The 19,998-nt window shown below is 35.9% G+C and overlaps 1 protein-coding gene across 3 annotated transcripts in view; it reads left to right on the top strand.

The window, feature by feature from the left end:
• Window positions 1–19,998, top strand: part of DMTF1 (cyclin D binding myb-like transcription factor 1) — a 44,950-nt gene that overhangs the window by 23,655 nt on the left and 1,297 nt on the right. For all 3 annotated transcript variants that reach the window (XM_011961777.1, XM_011961775.1, XM_011961776.1), the window contains 10 exons: window positions 4,610–4,767; window positions 6,402–6,434; window positions 7,327–7,436; window positions 9,498–9,726; window positions 10,969–11,120; window positions 13,258–13,467; window positions 16,040–16,125; window positions 18,244–18,399; window positions 18,769–19,146; window positions 19,703–19,847. In XM_011961777.1, coding sequence (XP_011817167.1) covers window positions 4,610–4,767; window positions 6,402–6,434; window positions 7,327–7,436; window positions 9,498–9,726; window positions 10,969–11,120; window positions 13,258–13,467; window positions 16,040–16,125; window positions 18,244–18,399; window positions 18,769–19,146; window positions 19,703–19,847 — 1,657 coding nt within the window. The remainder of the gene's footprint in view (window positions 1–4,609; window positions 4,768–6,401; window positions 6,435–7,326; window positions 7,437–9,497; window positions 9,727–10,968; window positions 11,121–13,257; window positions 13,468–16,039; window positions 16,126–18,243; window positions 18,400–18,768; window positions 19,147–19,702; window positions 19,848–19,998) is intronic.

Raw genomic sequence — 19,998 nt, 5'->3', positions numbered from 1 at the left:
TGTATTTTTAGTAGAGACGGGGTTTCACCATGTTGGCCAGGCTGGTCGCAAACTGCTGACCTCAGGTGATCCGCCCTTCTCGGCCTCCCAAAGTGTTGGGATTACAGGCATGAGCCACCACGCCCAGCTAAGGTATGCATCTTTGAATGAATTTTTGATGTCATAGTAGTAGTCTTTCCCTTTTAAAAAAAATCAAAAATTTAGTTTATTTTCTTATTCAGGTTTATTTCTTGTTAGCTTAGTACTCTTCATTAAATGTCTTTTGAACACAATATTTTTAAGGCTTTGGATTGTGTTAAGGCATGGATTGATTTAACAGTGTTTGCTTTTGAAGTCAGTGATCCATTTGGGCAGGCTGGAAACAGGTGAAGAGTGATACAAAGCCTTGTATCATGTGAATGATACATGTGAGTTCTGTACAAGTTTACAGAAAGAAGAGTTTTTAGAGCAGTTAGGGAAAATTTTGGAAGAGAAAGGATTTGAGCTGTCTTAAAGAATGGTACTTGGGCTAGAGTAGAATTGGAGGGAACTGCATGAATACAAGCTGAAGCAGCAAGAAATCAAAGATCAAAACCAAGGCACATTAAATTAACCCCTTTACCTTGAACTGAGATAAATAGCCTCTGGAAAACTGGGCTCTGAAGTCCATGCCAAAGAATTGAACTTTATTCTATAGCAGATGAGAAGCATTAAAGGGTTTAAGAAAAGCTAGTAGTTTAGTTGAGTAAGGAATTCGTGGGGTAGATCTGTATTCTCAAGGAAATCTTTCCAGAGACTTGCTGACCATTTCTGTAATGGAGTTAGATTCAAATAGTGTTATGTCTGAAATGTAGACCATTAGCATCATTTGGGGAATGATGGTATACAGTGTTTAACCATTCTCCTATCGTTTGATATATTGACTGCTTGCTTTAAATTTTTCACTCTACACTAATGTAGAAATACAGTGCTGCCTAGATAGAAGGTCCACATTTTAAATTTTAATTTTAACTGCAACTTTCCCAAGCTAAGCTTTTTGAAATATAGAATTTTAAAACTTCTAATTCTTCACTAATAAATGGGATCCTTCCACCATGTTTGTTGTTTTAAGAGAAACAAATACATTGGCCATTGAAAATGAATCCAGAAGTGTATTTAAGTTGTCCACTAGTCACATACGCCTCACTTAATCCTGGAAAATGCTACTAGTTTAGATAAAGCAGTAATCAGTGCTAAGGAACACTGAACTTTGAGAATTAAGCTAGTTCCTTCTCTAGGGAATTAAAGTAGATCATCTCCAAGGACCCTTTCAAGTTAGTGATTAATGGGCAGGAGTGTGAGTAGGATTTGAGACCTTTTAGAGGACTGTTTCAGTAGACCAACTGATAGTGGCAAAGGATTTAAACTACAGTAGTAGAAATAGAATTGATAGAGAAAGGGCAGATAACCAAGTATCTGCAAGGATGCCTGAACTGAATGTTGGGAAAGAAGGAAAAGGAGTTAGAGCAACTTAAGAGTTTTTATTTTAGGTGATTGGGAGAATGATGATCAGATTGGCAGAAATAGGAAATGTCCAAAAGATTATCTTGAAAAAAGATAATTTGTTCAATTTGGGTTTTTTTGACCATAGCTTTTATTATGTGGTGCTCTTCTAAGACTTCTGTAGAGCCAGTTTTAAACTTCAGAGTTCCAATTAGTTGGATGTCATATGTTTCATATTTGGGTTAAAAGGATAAACAAAAGTAACTTCCACAAGCAAGAAAAAGGGCAAAGAGTGTAGAGGCAGGAGAATCTTTTATCTCACTGTATGGTCATCCTGCAACACAGTGTGCTTGTATGTAGTAGATCAGTAAATATTTAGGTTGAATCACTGGCAAAATTGGAACTGCATAAGTGAAAGAATTTTAGAGAACATTCTGAAATGTATAAATTTTTTGCTGTGAAGTTTCATACATTCAAAAGTATATAAAATGCATACACAGTGATTTCACCTGTTTTTGAAATATATATAAATAGATTCTGTGGATATTCTGTAACTCAATATTATTATTTTAATATTCTTACCCTTTTATTTAGGTTTATTTCATTGTGCAAATGTGCAAGTTACCCATTTCACAGTTAATGGTCATTTGGGTTCTTTTAGTTTTTTGCTATTCATTTGTGCAAATCTAGTGGGTGTTAATTATGGTTTTAATTTGTTTCTCTGATAACATTTTGATATGCTTATTGGCTATTTGTGTTTCTTCTTTGAAATTCCTGTTTGTGTCTTTCACCAGTTTTTCTGTGGCGTTAACTGTTTTGTTTAACTTAGACTTTCTTAATGTATGCTGGGTACTAATGGTTTATTGGTCATTTGTATTACAGATACAAAATTGTCCCAATTTAGTGGCCTGTCTTTTCCTTCTCTTTAGGTATCATTTGATAAAAAAATTTTTAACCGCAGTATCAAGTGTATCATCTTTTTTGTTTGTTTTGCATGCATGCTTGCTTAAGAAATCCTTCCCTGCCTCAAGGGCATGAAGACATTCTCACATTATCTTGTAAAAGTTTTATAATTCAGCATTTCATGGCTGTAGGTGTGAGATATAATTTCAGTTGTAGGTCTTTCTGTATAGATGTCTAATTCCTAACTTACAGTGTCCATTCTGTTCTAAATCAAGGTGCTACAAATTTGTTTCTAGGTTTTCTAATTTGTTTTCAGGTTCTGTTTGTTGATACCTGTACCAGTACAGTGCCATCTTCAGAAGTCCCAATATCCGATGGGGCAAGTCTCTTCATAAATGTCTTAGCTATTCTTGGCCCTTTGCTCTTTTGTTATAAATTTAAAATCAGCTTACAGAGAGTGAAACATTCAAATGGAGTTTTTATTGGATGGCATTGAATTTGTACTTTGATTTGCAGGGAAGTAATATCTTCACAGTATGTCATCTTCCTGTTGAAGAACATGGTATAACTAGTTTCTCCTCAATGTCAGGTTTTATATTTTCCTCCATAAAGGACATTGATAACTTGCCTAAGTTCTGATACTCTTAATTTTGATGCCGTGTAGGAACTTTTAAAAATATTATGTAGGCCGGGCGCGGTGGCTCAAGCCTGTAATCCCAGCACTTTGGGAGGCCGAGACGGGCGGATCACGAGGTCAGGAGATCGAGACCATCCTGGCTAACACGGTGAAACCCGTCTCTACTAAAAAATACAAAAAAACTAGCCGGGCGAGGTGGCGGGCGCCTGTAGTCCCAGCTACTCGGGAGGCTGAGGCAGGAGAATGGCGTAAACCCGGGAGGCGGAGCTTGAGTGAGCTGAGATCCGGCCACTGCACTCCAGCCTGGGCGACAGAGCAAGACTCCGTCTCAAAAAAAAAAAAAAAATTATGTAAACTTTGCGTAGAAACGCAAATAACTGCATTTTGATTTTGTATCTAGCAACCTTGCTAAAATTAGTTCTTTTTTAAATCACATAATTTTTTTCATAGATTTTTGTGTTTCTACATATATATTACAAGTGATTCATCTTTTCTAATCTTTATAATTTTGGCTTTTTAAAAAATCTGATTATCAGTGAATCCTAATTTGGTAAGACGTACATATATGAATACTGAATTTTATGAATGCTTTTCCCACATCTGTTGAGATTTTACATTTTTTCCATAAATCTGATGTGATTAATTATATTAATAATTTTCCTGAAATTAACACAAAACTTGTATTTCTGGGATAAATTCACTTTTTAACCTGGACATACTAATGTTTTTATACATTGCTGGGTTCAGTGTGCTAAAATATTATTAGGAGATCTATGTTAGTGAATGAGTTTGACCTGAAAATTCTTTTCTGAAACTGTACTCCTCTGGTTTCACTATTAAGGTTATGCTAGCCTGATAAAATAAGCAAAGAAATGTACCCACTTGTTTTTTTTTTAACTTTTGAATAGTTTAAGGACAGAATTATGTGTCTGTTTGGTAGGATTTACCTATAATGTCATCTATGTCATGTGGGCCTACTGTTTTTGTTGTGGGAAGATTATTTAATAACTGATTAGATTTTCTTGATGGTCTGTGTCTATTTGATTTTCTGTCTCTTCCAGAGTCAGTTTTGGTAAGTTGATGTTTGATGTCTTCTAGGAATTCGTTCATTTTACCAAAATTTAAATTTATGACCATAAAATTGTTCATAATGTTACTTTGTTAATGGTCTAATCTCTGCAGCATCTCTACTTAGGCCCCATTTTCCCATTGCTAATATTGTTTGTGTCTTGTCTTTTTTTTTTTTTGGCAGAACTTTAATCATTTCAAATTTTATTAATCTTAATGGATGTTTTCAAAGAACCAATTTCTAGATTAGTTTATCCTTTTGATTCTGGATTCCATTGATTTTGCTCTTGTGATTTGCTTCCTTCTGCTTTCTTTAGATCTATTTTTAACTTTTTGTAATTGTAAAAGAGTTGACGGAAATTGAATTTATTGAATTTGATAGTTTATTCTTGGAACATTTAAGTGTCACTTTTTTATCTCTTGCAACACCTTAAAAGTTTATATTTGATGTATTAATGAATTAGTGATATTTTAAAAGCATAGTATATCCATATGCATTTTATCAGAAATCCCTAAATCAAAGAAATGTAACCCATTTAGGCACGCGGAATAAAAGATGCTACAGAAATCATCTTTGAGATGTCAAAAGACGAAAGAAAAGATTTCTACAGGACTATAGCATGGGGTCTGAACCGGCCTTTGTTTGCAGTTTATAGAAGAGTGCTTCGCATGTATGATGACAGAAACCATGTGGGAAAGTATGAAAACTTGTAATGCTGCATGTTTTCATGTAATTAGGGGTAATATTTGAGGAACTGTCCATTTTTAAAAAAAATAGAATTATGGTCAAGGTATTAATTGAAGACAGCTATGAATTATTGTTAATATTTTTATCTTCCAGGTCCATGTTGTGAATATGGTGAAACCTTATATTAAAGCCTCTTTTAGAAATTAGGATGTAATTCACTTTATATAGGTTAGATTTAAGACTTGGCTTACTTAATAGTAAAGTAACATAAGAAGTACAGTACTGATTAAAGATTTAAGAAGTGTGAAAATAACTTGAAATTTATTGGTAACATTTTTCCTATTTGTTTTTAGAATATAGCATTCCTAGGTCAGTGGCTTTTTTTTTTTTTTTTTTAAATAAAAACAGAATGGAAAAGAACTACATTTCTGAAAACAATGCATGGATTTCTGTTTTACGTAGCATTTATGGGAAGGCATCATTAAGTTTCTTCAAATGCAGTGATTGTATATTGTTACTGACATATTTTTAATTTCTCTTTGGAAATTTTAGGTGGCAGTAGTATGGCTTATTAGGTACTGCTGAGCTAATGGTGGAGCTCTTTCTCTAGCTCTTCAGCAGCCTGCTAATGAAAATACATTTGAAAGCTGAAGAGGATTAAATTATGTTTTTGTGACAGTGGAAAAAGAAAAAATTGTAAATGAAGCATAAATGACTTGTTAACTATTTATAAACTTTCCATGCATTACAAATGGTTACAAAGTGAGCAGATTTTCATAATTATTAAATGGACATTTTTTAAAAGAACATTATGTTGGCTGTATTGAGTACTTGTCTACTGAAATAAAGAGCAAGAGTATGTCAGATGTCCATACCTGGGTAAGGGAAATAAAGATGATTTTAATTTTTTCAGTGTTCTGAGGGAATTTTCTGTAGACTTTTTTTGTTTTTAGATTTTCTTTTTAGTTCTAGTTTACAATGTCACCCATAAGTTTTTTTGGAATAGTTATGATTTGAGAGTGCCAAAATCTAAGTTTGAAATAAAGGAAGTGTTAGACAGCATAGGAGCGAATGTATGTTTTAAATGTTGATTTTTTTTTCTGGAGAAAATGATACAATCCTTACCTTTATTATAACTAAAAATATTTACTGTTTAAAAAAATCAAAATAGAAGCATGTGTTTTCAACTTTTTTTTTTTTTTTTGAGACAGAGAGTCTCTGTCGCCCAGGCTGGAGTACAGTGGCATGATCTTGGCTCACTGCAACATCTGCCTCCTGAGTTCAAGCTATTCTCCTGTCTCAGCCACCCTAGTAGCTGGGATTACAGGCGTCCGCCACCACGCCTGGCTAACTTTTCTATGTTTGGTAGAGATGGGGTTTTGCCATGTTGGCCAGGCTGGTCCCGAACTCCTTGCCTCAGGTGATCCGCCTGCCTTGGCCTCCCAAAGTGATGGGATTATAGGCCTGAGCTACCACACCCTGCCTATTCTCAACTTTTATTAATCCACTTTAAAATGGGTTACTTTGAAAGTATTATCATATGCTAAGTGACTTAACATTCAGCTTCCTAAATTAAATTCTGATTTAATTTTTGGCATTCATTGTTTTAATTGATTTTTTTTTAAAATTTCTCTGAATTTCTAGATATACACCTGAAGAAATTGAGAAGCTCAAGGAGTAAGTTCTAAAGTTTTTTTCATTCTATTTTTTTTTTAAATGTCTTACATCCTTAAAAATTTTACTTTGAAAATTTCAAGAGGTTTTTGGCAGACTGGTATAATTGAATTCTCCTGTTAAGCATGATTGGCCTTAAAAAGATCACATCAAATCCATACTTGCACAAAATAACCATTCTCATAATGTATAAATCTGGTCTTCTGTTGCCATTCACCAGATGCTTCCTCAGACCACTAATAGGGGTTCCAGAAAAGATTAAGGGGCCATTTTTGGTGGCCTGAAGACTAAATTTGGGGAATTTATATACCAGGATCAAAACCAGGATTGTGCTACATGGCTCAGTTTAGAATGGTGACTTGGCAAATGTTTCAGTGAATATCTGGGCTGACTCAGCCTTGCAAAGACTATTGAATCTCAGGAAATAGAATTTTGCTTTATTGAGTTAGGCCTTAATGTATGGTTTAATGAATTGTATGGATCATGAAAAAATTTGAAGGTAGATTCTGTTTATAATCTGTTAAAAGCCTGTGAAACTTTTTTAGATGTCTAAAGAAGAGTTTGTTGGGTATATGCTCAAAAGGGAAAGTCTGGGGCTTGCCTGGGAGATTGTGTCAGTAACCTGAGGGGAAATTGGTCTTTTTTGAACACATATCCAAGTTACTTATTTCTTCTCTGACCCAGGAAAAAGGCAATTGCTGCCTGTTTTTTTTTCACCCACAGACAACTGTGGACCCCAAAAAAAGGCCACACTTTCAAACTTTGGCTCTCAAAGTATTGCTGCCCACAACTTCCAAACCAGTCAAATGGGAAGAAGAAGAATGAAGAATAAATGATGAAATTAAAAGGGAGAAAACAATTGAACCAAATGCTGATTGGCAGACTCTTGTTTTAGGCTCCGGATAAAGCATGGCAATGACTGGGCAACAATAGGGGCGGCGCTAGGAAGAAGTGCATCTTCTGTCAAAGATCGGTGCCGACTGATGAAGGATACTTGCAACACAGGTACTGTGACTGCTCCTGGTAGCGTTTTCTTATCACCACTTAAGCCTCCTGCCCCTTAGGATACTGCCTTTTCTTTGTTCTGGGGGAGCGATTTAGATCATTCACCTTAGTTCAGACTTTATTTTCTAGTCTTCCTTTTACTTGAGCTTATTAGATACATCAAATTATCTTTTACTTTGTTTTTGTAAAAGGTAACATTGTCTTCAGGGACACAGCATCACCTTAGTGTCAAGATGATTCGGATCTGACATGTTTCAGTTTTGTAGCAATTTCAATACTTCCCCAGTTGAGAAAGTATTTTGAAGACATATGTACAGCAAGTGATTTTAATTTAGGCCCATCTAACTGTTGAATTTACATTAGCAACAGCTAATCAGTGAGTGTTTATGAAAAACTTTAGTCACAGGTAAGTCCCAAATTAGAAGCTGTGTTCCAAAGATTTGTACATATTTTGCTTATTTTAAACTCAAACTATATTTTTCCATAGAAAAAATTTATGATTGGTGTTTCAGTCCCCTGGCAAGACCACAAATGCCTCTTAATGCATACAAATGTCCTAGTCATATTGTTAAACCTAATCTTTGCGACCAACAATGTATTTAGGCTCCGCCATTAACTGTCATTTAACTTTTTTGAGCCTTACTTCCCTCTGTAAAATAAAGAGATCAGAGTAGATGGTCTCATAGTGCCCTTTTAGCCATAATGTTCTCTGAAGCATCCATAATCCATGCCCACTGTTTCAATTTTAAAAAAAAAAAATTTCTAAAGTTAAGCTTTAGCTTCTAGGGCATATACATTTTGTCCTTAACCCCTTGCTCTACTAAAATGAAATCAGAACTATTTCCTGCTTAACTACTGCACTATCACTGTTACCTGCAGAGCAGTGAGAACATAAGTCCTACCAGCTTTGTCATTCTGTGACATGGCTAGCTTAATGAAAGAAGCAGGGCTGTAAGCTTTAGATTTAGGATAGGATCTCAGAGGTTCATGTAAGATGCTGTGAGTACAGAACCACTTTTGGTAACATAATTTGGAAGAACACAGTGGCATTTCCTGATTGCCAGCCTGAGGGATTGATAGATGTGCCTGCTTCCTTCTCATGTTGTGACATACAGCTGCTGTTGAGGCCACGCCATGAAACAGCACAGTCTCAAAGTGGTCCCATCCTTTAACACCATGCTAGAATAGAAGAGTAGGACTTCGTCTTGAATCCATCCAGAGTATTCATAACTGTGCTTAGCATATAATGAAAATTCAATAAACATTTGCTAGATGAATGGAATCCCGAAGCAAGCACTGTCTTTTAGAAATTTTCTAGAGGTTTTTAGCTAGTAATAACAAAACAGAAACAGGTAAAGAAGATGAAAAAAATGGTTCTCTTTGTTCCCTGTGTTTCTGCTCTAGCTCCATAAGAAAAAGACCGAGAGGAACATTTGGGATTATCTATTAGTGGGTTTATGGGTTGAGAAAACACAGGAATAAAAATAAATGCTTGTATCAGACTTTACTAATATTTCATCACAGTAGCTTGGAGTTGGGATAGTGGGGAAACAAGATGGTAGAAACCTAGTTTTTACTAAAATAGGTTGAGCCCATTGGTGTTATTTCCCTAGTCTCTCATCATTCATTCCTATAAGTAATGGCCTCTTGAACTTACTCTACTTTTGCAGAGCAGGGAATCTTAGGTGAGAGTAAGAAAAAAAGCATGCCATTTCTTGTCTGTCAGCCATTGATGAAGGTCTTCCCACTTCACTGTTTATAAAGGACTTAGTGTAACTTGAGAATACATTCTCCTTTGTAGTTATGTTTTGGGTGGGTTTTCTTTTCATAATTGGTGAGTGCTTTCCATAGGATTCTTCAGTTTCTTTTCTACTGAGACCCTCTCTGGGCTAGTAAAATGAAACTGTCTTAGTGGGTATATATGGTTTTCCACCAGAGGGTCATTCAGAAACAAACTCTTAGTACTACTGCATACTTCCCATTGGTCCTTGTAAATACAGGGCTGAATCAGATTTGTAAACGAAGTTAGCAGTGGTAGTCTGGATGATTTCTTTCTTTCAGGGAAGTGGACAGAAGAAGAAGAAAAGAGACTCGCAGAAGTGGTTCATGAGTTGACAAGCACTGAGCCAGGTGACATAGTCACACAGGGTGTATCTTGGGCAGCTGTGGCTGAACGAGTGGGTACCCGCTCAGAAAAGCAATGTCGTTCTAAATGGCTCAACTACCTGAATTGGAAACAGAGTGGAGGTACTGAATGGACCAAGGAAGATGAAATCAATCTCATCCTCAGGTTTGTGTCCTGAATCTTGTAATGACAAAAACCACTTAATTGCTGTGGATGTCTTGATAGACTTTCCTCTTTTGGTTTCCCTAGATGCCTAGTGTCTGAAAAGTATCCTTTCCATAGAGCACTACTGTTTAACATCTTACGTATTCCATATTGAGCTCTTTTTTTGTTTTGTTTTGTGTTCCTTTTCTTTTAGTAGATTTAGTGCTTATGCAAAGTACCAGATTGAAGGCGTGGAGACTGAAGTCCTCTCTATATCCACAGAACAGGTATGGCACAGGCAGCGGCAGTGCAGCTTTTCCACTGTCCCACCAATGTGCCTCAGTCCTATAAGGGGAACACGTTTAGGATAAGATGGCTGTTCAGTCTCCATGCCCTTCAATCCTTGGCTACTGTGCTAAGATTTCCAAGAAGGGGGCCCAGTCTGTAGTTACCTCCACACCTTCAAAGTAGACCAAATCAAACACATCCATTTCATACAAATTCGAAAAAGCTTTAAGATATCATAATCCCAGCTTTTTTTTTAAAGTAGTTGGTTTAACCATTAAGACTCATTAACTAAAATAAAATGGGCAAAAATACTAGCAAGAAATAGCAAGAAGTTGTTTTAAGACCCTGAAGTAATAGAGACTGTCACCATGGCTACTCCCTACTGAAAATCAAATCATCACAACAAAGCTAGAAAACGAACAGATTTTTTTAAACCTCAAATTTTGTCGTACTAGTGTGTTGGTTTTTTATTGCAGCTACTGTTTTTGTGTTATTTTGTTTTGGATTTTGTGGGGGTTTTTGTTTTTTTTTATTTTTTAGACTGGATTTTTTTTTTTTTTTTCAACTAGTCATCTTTATAAATAGCTCATTTCTAAATATTTTTGCTTAACAGTGGAAACACTCAGATCCAGGAAATAAATGACTTAGTAAATGCCACACTGTGAAACATTGCAGGACACTATATAACTAAATCTGTTCTTATTCTAACCTTTAGCATACTCCTTTTCCTTCACAGTGCCTCATCTAGTTCTAATCATTTATGGTTTAGCTCATTGGCTGTACCTTTAACTAAAGGCTATTGCTGTTGGTATTTCTTAGCTGTTAGCTCTGAAAGCCGATCTGCACTCCTGGAATCCTTTCCCGTGCAACTTAACAATAGCATCTCATTGCCAGCGCAATCACCTGTAGTCAGAGGAGGGGTTCTTATGGAGAAATTAATGTAATGTCTAACAGATGCTTATTTTGTAACTGTAGGATAGCAGAACTTGATGTAGCTGATGAAAATGACATTAACTGGGATCTGTTAGCTGAGGGATGGAGTAGTGTCCGTTCACCACAGTGGCTACGGAGTAAATGGTGGACCATCAAAAGGCAAATTGCAAACCATAAGGATGTTTCGTTCCCCGGTAATGTATTAACTTGCTTTTTAAGCTCCTCCCCTTTTCTTACCATATTTACTCCTTAGGAGTGAGAGGTTAGAAGTTCTCTGCCCCAGCTAAAGAGAGATCATAGCAGATTTCTACTTACACTTCTGCCCTGTTTCTCTCAATAATTGTTTTCTTTCCCAGAGAAGAGTTACTACTGTTTGTAATTCCTAAAGCCCCTAAAATGAAAATGTACACACTTATTCTTGTTCTTCTATGTAAACTATCAGGAGGAAATAAAATCTGCATATACAGTCATGCCACGTAACGATTTAATTTTTATGTTTTTAGAGATAGGGTCTAGCTCTTGTCCAGGCTGACGTGCAGTGGTGTGATCATAGCTCACTGTAACCTCAAACCTGTGGACTCAAGTGATCCTCCCACATCAGCCTCCTGAATAGCTATGATTATAGGCACATGCCACCATGCCCAGCTAATTTTTTTTTTTTGTAGAGATGTGGTCTTCCCATGTTACCCAGGTTGGTCTCTAACTCCTGGGCTCAAGTGATCTTCCCAGCTTGGCTTCCCAATGTGCTGGGATTACCTGCATGAACCAGCATAGCTGGCCATGAGTTAACCTTTCAGTCAACAACAGATGTCATACATAGTATTGGTCTCACAATATTAAAATACTGTATTTGTACTTTTTTTCTATGTTTAGATATACAAAGATTTACCATTGTGTTACAGTTGCCTACAGTATTTGGTACAGTAACATGCTGTAAGGGTTTGTAGCCTAGGAGCAATAGACTATATAGGTCCTCTAGCCTAGGTGTGTAGTATAGGCTGTACCATCTAGGTTTGTGTAAGTACACTGTGATGATTCCATGACAGAATCACCTAATGGCTCATTTCTCAGAACGTATCCCCATCCTTAAGTGATTGATGACTGTATTTTTATTTTATACAAAGATGTACTTCTGAAAACCTAAGTTTAAGTCAACTTTTGTGAGTTGTATAATTTCGAATATCTTAACTAGGCGTGTTAGAGAAATTCTGTTATCATTTTGTAGAACAAAGGCTCTGTAATTTTCTAATTTTATTTATTATATAAATCTAGGTATCTTGAGTTCGCTTAAAGTGAAGCACAGCATACTTTTCATTGCCTGTTTTGCATTTAGGTACTAAATTGAGTTGTGCGGTCTGTTTAATTTAGGTTATTAAATTTATTCCCCTTATTATAACACTCTTAACTTCCATTGTTCCAAAGGAAAATTTAATGCTGAGGAACTTTGGCTTGATGAAAATGTGGTTTTTTAAAAATTAAATACCCAGGTATAGGTCAGGTATGGTGGGTCATGCCTATAATCCCAGTACTGTGGGAGGCTCAGGCAGGAGGATCACTTGAGGCTAGGAGATTGAGACCAGCCTGGGCAACATAGCAAGACCCCATTACTACAGAAAAATAAAAACCAATTAGCCAGGTATGGTGGGCATGTGCTTGTAGTCCAGCTATTGGGGAGCAAGAGCCTGAGGCAGGAGGATGGCTTGAGCCCAGGGGTTCGAGGCTGTAATGAGCTGTGATCATGCCACTCCAGCCTGAGCAACAGAGCAAGACCTTGTCTTAAAAAAAAAATCCAGTTACAGAGAATAAGCATATTTTATGAATAGAGCAAAACAAAGTCTAGAATTGCCTTCCCTGTGCAAGAATACCATATTACTGTTTGGAAAAGATCAGTTGCTACCTCTAGACCAACAGTCAAGGACCCTTCAGCCCTGGGAGGGAGAATATACACTATTCGTTTAAAAAATGAAAATAAGCTTTTTAGTATTGCCAGTATTCTTCCTAAATAATAATTCTATCAAGACACCCTAGGAATAGAAAATGGTCCTGTTTCCATGTTCTTTGTAATGTCTACCTTTTTTTTTTTAACATTATACATCTTAAATGGCAAGAATAACAATATTAAGAATTAAAATTTGTTACGATGGATAATGTTTATAAAAATCTCAGGATATGTTGTTTTTTAAAATGTCTTATTTTTATAAGCTCTCACATCCAGTGTGCAATTATTTATTCCAAATACTTTCCCTCCTTACCTCCCCTCACCTCCCTTGCTGCTTAGATGGTGGTCTGTCGGAGAATCAATGTTCTTTTTGTCTACCCATCTCCCTTCAGTCTTAATAAAAGGTCTTAAACAGTTACATGAGAACCAAAAAAACAACCCAACGCTTTTGGAGAATAAATCAGGATCTGGAGTTCCAAACAGTAATACCAATTCCAGTGTACAGCATGTTCAGATAAGAGTTGCCCGCTTGGAAGATAATACAGCCATCTCTTCTAGCCCCATGGCAGCATTGCAGATTCCAGTCCAGATCACCCATGTTTGTAAGTGTTTGATCTTCAAGATTCCCGCTATTTGATCTATATGATTTGGTTAATGGCTCTGATGTCTTTTGGTCTTCTAGAATGTTAATAGAAATTTACCCAAGTAGGGGAACTGAAGGACATCCAAAATGTTTTGTTTAGTTCAGTTAATATTTGCACACTGAATGTGTGACAAGGAGGATGTATAAGCAGTTGCCCAACCATTATAAACCATTTGAAACCATCTTAATTTCTAGATTTTGTAATTAATGACTTAATAGAAATTATTAAAAATAGAAATTAGAATGAATGATAGAAAATACCTAAAAAGCAGTCAATCAGGCAAAGAAATAGAATTTACCAACTGGTGTGTCATGTGTAGTAATTTCACCAGAAGACATATCAATTGGGGATTGATTTGAGGTCATTTGGTAAAGAAGTGAGTTTTAGCAAGGTTGAGAATGATTTTCTTCAGGGAGTAAAGGGCCAGTTTCCTATGGGCAACTGTTTTTTGACAGTTTTGTGCTTCATGAGGTTATGGGAACCTAGCTGTTTTTAGAGTGAGAACTTTTTTTTTCTTTAGATCTAAGTCAAATTGATCTTTATCCCTCCCCGTCAGTCTCGAATTATAGCGACAAAAAAAAGGAATGAGGAGGAAATTCTCAGAACCATATTCTTCACTCGTCTTTTTTGTTTTTGGTCTACATGATGCTATCTGCATTTGAAAAGATACCCAAGAGTATTCCATTCATTATGTTATTCTCAACCAGGTGATTTATTGGCATTTTGAGCGACAGGTTTTTGCAGACTCCTTCACATTGCAGGATATTCAGTGTCCTTTGATCTTGCCCACAGAATGTTAGTAGTATGTCATCATGAGAAACAGAAACACCCTGCATATTTCTAAATATACCATTATGATTCCCTGGTTGAGAATCACAGAACCACATATTGGTGTTTAACACCATGTATCTATATGCATTGACTGTCAAAGTTACCTTAGAGACATTTAAACTAATCATACCTTATTCTTAAAGTCCTAATCTGAATTTGGTTATCTATCAGTGTAATCAAGAATGAAGGATTTCTTTTTGTTTTTGTTTCAGTCTGAGGATTGCAAAGCAACTGAAATTACTAGTCCAAGTAAATATGAGAGTTGCTGTTGGTTATAAATTGATTGGGCATGTTAGTTTTTCTTGGCTATTGAGTTGACAGTACCCATGGGGAAGACAAAACATTTTATAAATGATACCTTAATATTGATAGCAGCATTTTAAAATAGTATTTAGAATTTTCTCAAGTGTTCTACAATCCACCTATTAATTGTAGCATTCTAACTAAAATCTCGTTTTTGTTTTTTAGGTTAGGGAACAGGGATCAGCAAATTTCTTTAGGTAATGAGCCAGAGACAGTAAATATTTTAGGCGTTGCAGGCCACATAGGTTTCTGAGGGATAGTCTTTGTTTTGCTTTTAAACAACCCTTTGAAAATGTAAAAACCATATTGGCCTTAAGCTACATTTGTCCCTGATAGTAGTTTGCTAACATTGATTTAGCTTATCTAGAACCACTTCAAATTATTATAGCTATGATTTCAAGGATCCATCAAATAGTAAGATGAATAATACGAATCAAGTGCATTTCTGTCGGTAAGGGCATTAGATTCCTTTTAAATAGCTGAGAAGTGTTATAGTCAGAATTTAATAAACATTACACATTAAAAGTCAATTCCAAGCCATATTTCACATAATTTGCCTATAGGTATGACTGCAAGCACCAAAAAAGATGACATTGCTAGTATGTTCTATTTAACCTTGAGCAGATGTTGATCAAGTCTGATCCTCAGTTGACACACATGTAGAGATTATACTGTCTGATCTTTATTCAGTCTCCCAAATGTGGTCTTCTGAAATAATGCTGTCTTAACATTTATTTGTGTTTAAAAGCACTTTTGATCCTCACAACTATATGAGGTAGGCAGGACAGGTAAAAATATCTGAATATTAGTTTATAAAGTAAGTTATTTACTCAGGTTTATATTGCTAGGAAGTGATTAAAGCCTAGTATTTTTGGACTACCAGTCCAGACATCCATACTGCTCATGCAGATGTACAAGAAAATTAGTTTTTACCAAGTTCCTGTCTTTTTGCAGGTTGGTCTTAGTGCGTTCCTCTTACTTCCTACCATTAGAAACATTTAATCATGTATACCAAGGGTTAGCAAACCTTTTCTATAAAGGAAGAGATATAGTAAATATTTTAGGCTTTATTGACCTTCTGGTGTCTGTCACAGGTACTCAACTCTGTTGTAGTACTAAAGTAACCACAGAAAATATATAAACCAATAGGTGTGGCTGTGTTCCAGTAAACCGTATTTACAAAAACTGGCAATCAGCTGGATTTGTTTGTGGACCATAGTTAGCCCACTCCTGTACTATATGCCATCCCAGACAAATTGAATTCATTATCTCTCATAAGAAACGTGACTTCAGGTCTACAGGCAAATTATTCAATATTAAATTGACTTTATGATAATTGAGTACACTGGAGAAACTTAAATTTACAAAACATTTATTGTTGTCCTTATTACCACAGCTTCAACAGACTCTCCTGCTGCTACTGTTGACTCAGAAACAATAACACTAAACAGTGGAACACTACAGACATTTGAGATTCTTCCAGTGAGTAATGCTTCATATATATTGGCCATTTTTATGCATGAGAAAGATCAATTGGTATCACTTTTATAAATCATGTAAGCAAATGGAATACAAAAGTCAGAGGCCAAAGGAATGGTAGACTAAATTAGACTTCCACTTTCATAATTTTAAGCAGCTTTTCTCTCATCCGTATATAAACCAAAATGTTATATATATGAAAATGACAGTGCTAATAAGTATATACATACTGTGGACTTGTACTGAGTTATAATTTATAACCAAAAAAAAATTGGTTATTTGAGAAAGTTTGTGGACAAACTAATCATGAGCAATTTAACAACATTCAGTAAACACTGTACTAGCCACTGGGGATACAAAATTTCAAAGTCCCAGTGCTAAGTGGTTTAGCTGCTTTAGAAAGGTAGCTGCTTTTTAGCTTCTGAAGAGGTTAAGCAGAGTTACCAAAGGATCCTCCTAAGAGAAATGAATGTATTTGTCCAATAAAAATTTGTATATAAATGTTCATGCATTAAACAACCAAAATGTCTAGCAACAGAAAAATGGATAAAATGTACGATTGCCATGCAAATATTACTCAGCAACGAAATACTGAAACATAGTACAACACACATGAACCTTGAAAAATAAGCTAAGTGAAAGAAACCAGACAACACAAGATGTCACGTAGTACTTGGCTCCCCTTTATTTGAAATGTCCAAAATAGGCAAATTTGTAGATCGAAAAGTAGATCACTGGCTTCCTGCAGCTGAAAGTGTAGGTTGAAAGTGGAGCATGACTGAATGCCCTTTCTAAAACAAACCTATAATTCATATTTCCTTAAGAAAAATTTTATTGGATCAAGATTTAATTTGCTGTGAAGAACACAGGGTTATTAGTGCAAGAGTTTATTCATCCTCTCCCCAGCCAAATCCCAAGAGGATGACCACCTTTGGAACTTACTGGCAGCTTACTTAACCTCAGTCAGTCTCCTAATCCAGTGGTCTCTGAAATGGGGATGTATAAGACAACCATTTGACACAGGTAGAAAACTTTCACTTTTTTAAGCCCATTCCCCTGGTAAACAATATATATACACACCTACATATCTGAGGTATGTGTTCAGGTTTTTAACTTATGGGGTCACCATATTTAGGCTTTCCCTTAATTTATTAACAGGATACTAGTACTCCAGCTTCAAAAAATTGTGAAAATTAAATGTAGTTAAATATATTAAATAAAACATATATATACATGTACATATAAAGTATTTAAAATAATGCCTCACCATATGTGATTAATATAGAAAAGAAATGGAGTCCTCAGAGTTCCAGGCACTTTCATAATCATTTCTAATCTCAAACACTTCCCATGAGAAGTAGTTACTATCTCCACTTTAGCAATAAGGAAAACTATATTTGGGGATTTAGTACCCAGAAGAGTTGTTTTAGCTCAGTCCACAAGACTGAAAAACAGGCTACATGATTTTAACCCCCAGACCTATTTTAAGTCCAAATACTTTTTTAGAATATTAAAATAAACCTAAATCACATTTTTTATATAGAAGCTTATGGTCATGAAAAGTTTATTGGTCAATAATTTCATTATACTTCCTCTAAAAATTTCAAAAGAAAATATATTATTTAATAGTTAGCCAGCTTTTTCAGATAAACATCTCTTTCCTTCAGCAAAACATTGCTAATTACTATTATACAGAAAGGGACAGGGTACAGAAAAATTTCCCAAAAGTATACTGTGAAAAAGTGTTCAAGTAAACACTGCTGTTGTGTGGTTTTTTTTTTTTTTTAACTGGGGGACTGCCAGTTTTTACGTGCTACAAAGAGGGGTGATTGGGTGTCGTGGGTTACTGCACTGGAAACAGTGGCTCGTACAACTGTCTTGGTGCCCTGAAACAAATAGCTGAGACCAGACCATAGAAGTACACAGGAGCAAAGAGCAGCCTCTTAAATCTTCAGGCTAAGTAATGACTTGAGACAATTATGCCTTACATTGTATTACTTGTTCGCAGCTTCACAGTGGGTAAGTATATTTGTGTCTAGTAAACTAAACTCAGTCCCTGTTTTTGTATATAAAAGTAGACTTAATCATTGTTAAATTATCTTATTTTTCTTTTTCCTTTAGTCTTTCCATCTACAGCCCACTGGCACTCCAGGCACCTACCTACTTCAAACAAGCTCAAGCCAAGGCCTTCCCCTAACTCTGACTGCTAGTCCCACAGTAACCCTGACAGCTGCTGCTCCTGCTTCTCCTGAACAGATCATTGTTCATGCTTTATCCGTATGTTACATAAATTACTTGATTTTTGAGCACCTGCTATAGACCAGGATTAGTTGATAAGGACCAAAATACAAGGTAGTTATCTAAACAGTTCTTCCCACTGCTGCTATTCCAGGCACAGTGTTACACACCATCACTCTGCCTTCACTGGAGTGTATGTTTCATCCCTTCTCTTTATGTAAGATGGCTATACATTAGAATAGGGACATTAGGAGAGCAAAGGCCCTAGCAAGTAAAGGACAAAGGCTGTAGAAAAATAGTGATAAAAGTATTTACAGTTCCAGAGGTAAGAGATGGGGGAAGACAGTGAGGTACCCCCTTAAATGTCATTTGATTTACAACTTTAACAGGTTCTTTAATGTTTTATAGCCAGAACATTTGTTGAACACAAGTGATAATGTTACAGTGCAGTGTCACACACCAAGAGTCATCATTCAGACTGTTGCCACAGAGGACATCACTTCTTCCATATCCCAAGCAGAACTGACAGTAGATCGTGATATTCAGTCATCTGATTTTCCTGAGCCTCCAGATGCCCTAGAAGCAGACACTTTCCCAGATGAAATTCATCACCCTAAGATGACTGTGGAGCCGTCATTTAATGATGCTCATGTATCCAAATTCAGTGACCAAAATAGCACAGAACTGATGAACGGTGTTATGGTCAGAACAGAAGAAGAAATTTCTGACACCGACCTTAAACAAGAGGAATCATCCTCTGATTTAGCCAGTGCTTATGTTACCGAGGTAAGTTGTACTTAAAGAACAACTCAGTGGGTTCTTGCCTTGAGCCTCAAACCTGCAGTTTGGGAAACTTTTTTCTTTAGACTCATGAAATTAAGCTCAAACCCCTACCTCAGACCTCACAGTGTTGTTGCTGGCAGAAATGGGCAGGCAGAGATCTGTGGCAGTCAGGAAGAATAAGAAAACCATGTTCTATCTTACTATAGTTCCTCACTAAAACTTTTCCCTCTTTGCCTACAATACATTGAGAAATGTTTGTTAGAACCCATAGAAGCATTTTCTTGAGAGTGGTTAGTAATATCATCCTACACTGTAACAGCATTGTTTCTTCTATTATATTCAGCTGACCTATAACTGACCCAGTCCTTGTAAGTTCCTTTTGTTAAAGGTATGTTAGATCCTGAGGTCATCTTTTGTCCCTGTGAGACCTTAACTTTTTATTTTATATTCTGATTTTTAAATGGGTCATGTTTAAGTCTATTTAACCTATACATGGGATTTTAAGGAAGACTAGTAAGGAATATGAGTCAATCTCTCTTTTTTTTTAAATGTTATTTAGGGTTTAGAGTCTCCCACTATAGAAGAACAAGTTGATCAAACAATTGATGATGAAACAATACTTATCGTTCCTTCACCACATGGCTTTATCCAGACATCTGATGTTATAGATACTGAATCTGTCTTGCCTTTGACAACACTAACAGGTACTGTAATATAATACTGACTATGTGCCTGATAAATTTTAGGTGGAAAAATCAGACATTTAATTCAGTCTTAAGTTCTACACCGTGGTAGAATACCTTAAATTCTTGACGTGGACTAGAGAATAAATATATACATTTAAAACTAACTGGA

This window comes from Colobus angolensis, unplaced genomic scaffold, assembly GCF_000951035.1.
Source record: "Colobus angolensis palliatus isolate OR3802 unplaced genomic scaffold, Cang.pa_1.0 Scaffold569, whole genome shotgun sequence".
In the NCBI taxonomy this organism is placed as follows: domain Eukaryota; kingdom Metazoa; phylum Chordata; class Mammalia; order Primates; family Cercopithecidae; genus Colobus; species Colobus angolensis.
Note: the sequence above shows the minus strand (reverse complement) of the source record. Positions and strands in the feature narration are given on the sequence as shown.